The sequence below is a fragment of the Mustela nigripes genome, chromosome 3 (genome assembly GCF_022355385.1).
Source record: "Mustela nigripes isolate SB6536 chromosome 3, MUSNIG.SB6536, whole genome shotgun sequence".
In the NCBI taxonomy this organism is placed as follows: Eukaryota; Metazoa; Chordata; class Mammalia; order Carnivora; family Mustelidae; genus Mustela; species Mustela nigripes.
The window spans coordinates 43,932,119-43,937,717 of record NC_081559.1 but is presented as its reverse complement, the minus strand read 5'-3'; the positions used below and the strand labels follow the sequence as shown (position 1 = coordinate 43,937,717).

The window sequence follows — 5,599 nt, the reverse complement described above, 5'->3', positions numbered from 1 at the left end:
CCTCCAGCCCAGTCCACTGGTGGCTCTCGGCGGCTTACGCACAGGCCCAGGCTTCCTGTTTCAGGCGTGGACAGAGCTCCCAGCTCCTGTTACCCGATAAGCAGTGCACAGGGCAGATGGGAGACGCGCGGGGGGGTGGGGGTGGGGACGGGGCGGGCAGGCCTTGGAGCCTGGGCCTCGCAGCCCTACCGCAGCCACCCCCAGTGCCCAGGGCTGTGGTGGGCAGAGTGTTCGGGGTCTGGGGGCAGGGTCTGCCCTGGGGTCAGGTCAGGGGTGGGTGCTGGCCAGCAGATGCTTATTGTGACTGGGCTGGGCCTTGTCCTCTTTCCGAGCAAGCACTGGAGAGATGTGCCGTGTCTCTCAGCCTGAGAAGGACTTCCTGTGTCTAGTGGGTGTTTACAGTTCCCAGGATCCTTCCAGGAAGGCAGTAGGCTCCCCAGCACATGCTTCCCCTCATCTGGGCAGCAGCCCCGAGGGCCTCTTCTCACGGAAGGGAGACCCATCCACGGGCGGGGGGCGCCTCTCTGGGGAACTGATGACCACATGTGCTGGAGTTCCGCGAGGCCTTCACCCCAGGATCCCAGGGCCCACCTGCCTGCTGGCAGCGCTGTGTGGGATCCTGGCCCTCAGCTGGCCTAGGGCCCAGTAGCTCCACGAACGTCTGAGGAACAGCGGCTCGCCGGAGCCAGCTGTGGGCCCAGGGCCCTAACGTGGGACAGGAAGGCTTCCGAGGCAAGTGAGGGTCTCTGAGGCTGTGGCTGAAGGTCAAGGGGCTTCCTTGAGGGCAGCCACGCCTCTTTTCCCAGACTCTTCCCTTCAGTGGTGCTGGGCACCCACCAGCTTTTTCCCGGGCCCACTGGGATCAGCATGGCCTCTGCCTGGAGGCAGCAGGATGCTGACTTTAGTGACCCGTTTTCTAGGGACTTGCAGAGACACAGTCTCAAGCAAATTTCTTCAGCTGAAGCCTGATCATCCAGCGATAAACTGGGGTCACTATGCGCCCCTCGCACACCAGCTTAGACACACCAATGAGCCCCAGAGAAGCGCCCAATAGAGAGACTGTCAACGTCTAATACTAGCATTGGAATATTTTATTAGTTCACTGAATTTCTGACAGTGGTTTCCTCAGAGTCATCATGAAGTTCTTGGCACCTTAAAACCACACGTTAAAAATGTTTGGCTAAGAAATCGATCCTATGCAAAGGGTCTCTGTGAGTCACGCCCTCTGAGGTGCATCGGGATGTCACAGAGCCTTGGTGAAGACAGAAGAACCCATCTGGGAACAATATTATGATGGAGCGGAGCAGGGGACGGGCAGATTTCCCACCACAGGAGCCACCAGGGGTCACGTAACCCTGGTTGCCTCCCAAGTCCCACACCGGAGCTGGAACACTGAGTGAATGACCACAGGAAAAAGGCAGGGGGGACTTGGGGGCTTTGGGGGCTCTGGGTGGCCACCAGGCTGAGTGAGGAGGTCGGGTAGGGTGGGCAAGTTGGGGGATACGGAGCAGGGGGCTGACCTGGGTGGCCCCCCTGCGGAGGAAGGGCTTGGGAAGGGCGGAGTGAGATCAGAGGGCCCAGGGGTGGACGGACCTCAGCGCCAACAGGCAGGGGAGGCCATGACTGCAGCAAAAATCAGGTTTCCTATGTTCATGGTAGCAAGTGACAATGGTCTACAATACTAGGATTTTATCTTCCAGGGGAAACGCTCCCTTCCAGGAGGGTAGCACTCCCAGCTCCCCACAGGGGATGCTTCTGCTTCAACCTGTGCCACCGAGCAGCAGGGACAGTCCCACACAGGTGTGTGCGGCCCGCTGGGTCTGCCTGCCCGACAGACGGGCTCTCTGCTGATCCGGGGATGTGGGACAGGGAATGGGGAGACGGGGATGGGGAATGAGCGCACCCACTGCCTGACACCATGTCAGACACTGGGACAAATTAGGAGAGCCATCCTGGCCCAGCACTTGGAAGGGCTTCCTATGGGGGGCGTCCTTGGCACTAGGCCTGGCACTCCAGCCGGGCCACAGCCTGTTTCAGGTCCTGCACGACGAGGTCCACCTCCGCCCTGGTGGTGCTGCGGCCCACGCTGAGCCGGAGCGCGTTCCTGGCCACGTCGAAGGGAATACCACAGCTCAGCAGCACTGGGGATGGCCTGGGGGGTGGTGAGAACCTGTGTCAGCTCTCTGTGCTCCCTGGGTCTCAGAGGAGATGGAAGCACAACCGAGGGCACCGCCAGTGTTCCCGGCAGCTCTGGCACCCCCCCTTCCCCTCCCTCCCCACCACCGCCAACCCTAGCAGGTGTGCAGATCAAGGGCCAGCGGGCACCCAAGGTGCCTACACACACAGGCCCCAGGCAGAAGCAGCGCAGCCAAGGTCTCTGTCACATTACAGAGCTCCTGAAAGCCATCCACACAAATGCCCCCCTCCCTGAGCACAGGGCTAGGTGGGAGCAGGGACTTTAATCGCTGTGGTTCCTGAGGGTCCGGGCCAGAGGCCCCTGCAAAGCAGGGGAGAGAAGGGACAGGGCCCACAGCTCCTGGCCCCCTGCCCTCCCCTGGGTGGGTGGTCTCATTCCTATTCCAGGGGGCACCCCTACTCCCACCCTCACAGGGGCCACATCAGATACCTGCCCCCACCCAGCTATGCCCCAGCCCCTCCTCCTGCCCCTTGTCCCCTCCCCTTCACCTTGTGGCTGGTAAGACCACAGACTACACCCGCCTCAGCAACCCTGTCTGGGAAACGGGCCACACAGATCTTCTGGAGGGCTGGGGGAGCATTCTGTGAGCGCCCTCCTGCAGTCCACGCTCGCCCCGCCTCACTGCCCCTGACAGCCACTTGGCCACTCAGGCTGCTGCCTGCCGGTTCCTGGCTTCCCCCACCCTCGTGCAGCCCTCCCTGACAGACCTCTGAGCCACGACTGGGCCTGGTCATCAGCCCAGCCCTCGGACCCTGGGAGCCCCCTGGCCTGAGGGGCTCACACACCACGCCAGCCAGACTCCCGGACAGCCCACTGCTGACCATGGCCTGGCTCCTTCTAGGGTCCTGGCGGCCTCACCCAGCACCACACCCAGCTCTGCAGGCCCCCTGCTCATGGTGAGTGAAAAACCGTGGCCCTGCTCTTCCTCCACCAGGGCTAGGCCAGTCTCGGGTGCCCGGGCTTCACATCCTCCCCTCCTGCCCTGGCCACAGCCACTCAATGGGGCTGCTCTCCTGGGATCGCCCTGCACTAGGCAGGGCCACCCGGAACCAACCTGGCCTGTCACAACCCTCCCAGAGCCTCTCACTTTCCCAGGACAGAGGGAGCTCCTGCAGCCTGCCTAGCCCCTCCCAGCTGACCCCCACTGAGGCTGCAGCTTCCCTCCTCCCCTTGGAAGCCCCAGGCCCAGCAGCCTCCTCTGGCCGTCTGACAGACAGGCACTGGATACTGTGGCTCAGGCGCGGGGCACTTACCGGTCCACGTTGTCCGAGTGGCATGCAGCCCCCACGCTGGCCAGCAGCGTCCTGCACTGGGCCAGCACTGCACGCCCTGGGGAGACACGGCATGTGGCTGTGGGCAGAGTGTGCCAGTGGGGCCCTACCTGTCCGCCTCCCCTCTGCCCTGCTGCAAATTTGGAGACGCCCTCCCTTGGGGCCCCTGGGGTTGGGGGGTGGCCCAGGGCCCAGGCCGTCTCATCCCCGGTAACAGTGCAGCAGAATCCAGACAAGATGCTTCCTCCCAGACACGATTCCACCCTAAAATCTGGCCTCGAACATGTTATTTCCGGTCCGTGGCCGAAGAAGACCCCAGAACTCTCATCGGCTGCCTCACTTCCTACTTTGTTGTTCCGGCCATGACGCTGAAACTTAACATCTGTGTTCTCTAGAGGTGGAGACACTGGGGGGCTGTTTTGGTTAAGCCTGAAGGCATGTCCCTCTACTTTCACAAGCACAGATAAGAGTAATAAAGCCACTGGCCTAATTAAAAGAATCTGTCTCATTTAAATGGACACGGGCCTCACCGAAAACAATACATCTATCCCCACAGACACAGGGATGAGGACTTGATGTGCTCTTCTTCCCACAGCAAGAAGAGCCGGAGCAGTGGCCAGCAGCGAGGCAGCTTCCCAGGGCAGGGTCCCATCCCCCAGCACAGTGACACCTGCCCAGGGCCAGTCTGTGGTGCAGACACACAGTGCTCCCCGCGCCATCCAGGGAGACAGAGGGAGCAACCCCCTCTCCCCTAGGAACTTCCCCCAAACCGCTGTGCTCTGCGGACGTGCTTCCCTCCTGCTCAGGGCACAGAATCTCCTCTTGGTGGAACACGGCTGGTCGGCGCCCTGGGTGAGCCGTGTTTTGTCTTCTGGATTCCAGCGATCCTGCTGGTCTCCAGCTAGGAGGCAGTTAGCGTGGGAACTGAGAGCCCCACAGGTGTGCACATCATCCTGACTCTGAGCCAGATTTTAAAGTTAACTGCCTCTCCTCTCCCTGGTCCTCATCACGTTCTGTCAAACTTGCTGACGGAAATGGATGAAGGAGCCCAGAATTTAGTCTCATCATCCCTCTCTGCTTCAGTGCCCACGAGGGCAGGGCACAACAGCAAGCCCCCCCGCACCCACGTGAAGAAGAGCCCGGGCAGGGAGAGCAGGAAATGGCCAGATCAGTGCGCCTTCTGGGGACACCCACCCTAGGGGGCTGCTCTGCTACCACCACCGTACACGGGGACCAGGAGACCCTTGTCACCTTGAAGCTGGGGTCCCCGGATGGAAAAGTTGCATGTGTTGGGGAGTCGCTCAGTCCCTGGAAATTGGCTGTTTAGATGGATTCTCTGCTTATCAAATTCAGCCTGAAAAGGCAATGAAGACTTCAGAGATAGTTTCAAAGCGCACACCAGCCTCCCCACTTCCCACCCCCAACTAATGTCTGAGCTTGAGCCTTTTCTGGAAAACAAATTCGCAACCTTGACACATAAATTAATTAGTTCATCCATAAGCATCTACCTATAATAATTACAGGGACCCCCTAGAAAGCAAAATTAATAGGAGAAGAAATTCCAAATACATGTGACCCTCCACCATACAACCACCGAAAAACCAAGCTCCAGTGTATTCCTAACATGCCTCTTTGAAGATTAGCCACTTGTCCAGAGCCCACCTTGGAGGCCCTGGGGGGGGGGGGCTCTCCTGACTCAGGCTTCTGTCCTCTAGCCTCTACCCTGACTGTCCCCAGGGTCCCCGGACCAAGATCCAAACAACCCCCATCCTTATCCTGCCTGCTGCCTGGGGCGGTACCAACCCGGACCCTCAGCTCGTCGGAGGAAGCATGGGACCCCCAGACTTCAGGCTGCCCCACTCTCACGGGCCCCAGGCTCACCACCAGCCGCTCCTCCAGGTAGTCTCGAACATCTCTCATGTGGGCCTCATAAGCCTCGCAGTGCCTGGTCACCAGCTCAGCGGCCTGGGGACAGGGACGGCAGCAAGGTGAGATAGCATGTTCAACTGTCATAAAGCAAGGAGTATAAAACAGCCTTCCAGCGCAGAGGTGAGATTTCCTGATGATAGAGAAGTGACATTTCCTCAACTGCTCTCTTCCTGGAACATCGGGGACAGTTGGTATTTACTGA

At 60.2% G+C, this 5,599-nt stretch overlaps 1 protein-coding gene across 7 annotated transcripts in view; it reads right to left on the bottom strand.

The window, feature by feature from the left end:
- Nucleotides 1–1,073: 1,073 nt before the first annotated feature.
- SCLY (selenocysteine lyase) overlaps nt 1,074–5,599 on the bottom strand; it is a 33,422-nt gene continuing 28,896 nt past the window's right edge. For 6 of the 7 annotated variants that reach the window (XM_059393817.1, XM_059393818.1, XM_059393819.1 and 3 more), the window contains 4 exons: nt 5,350–5,433; nt 4,720–4,822; nt 3,451–3,526; nt 1,074–2,152 (listed from right to left, as the gene is read on the bottom strand). In XM_059393817.1, the coding sequence (XP_059249800.1) occupies nt 1,999–2,152; nt 3,451–3,526; nt 4,720–4,822; nt 5,350–5,433 (417 nt within the window). In that variant the 3' untranslated portion in view covers nt 1,074–1,998. The remainder of the gene's footprint in view (nt 2,153–3,450; nt 3,527–4,719; nt 4,823–5,349; nt 5,434–5,599) is intronic. The other variant, XM_059393822.1, reaches the window with a different exon arrangement.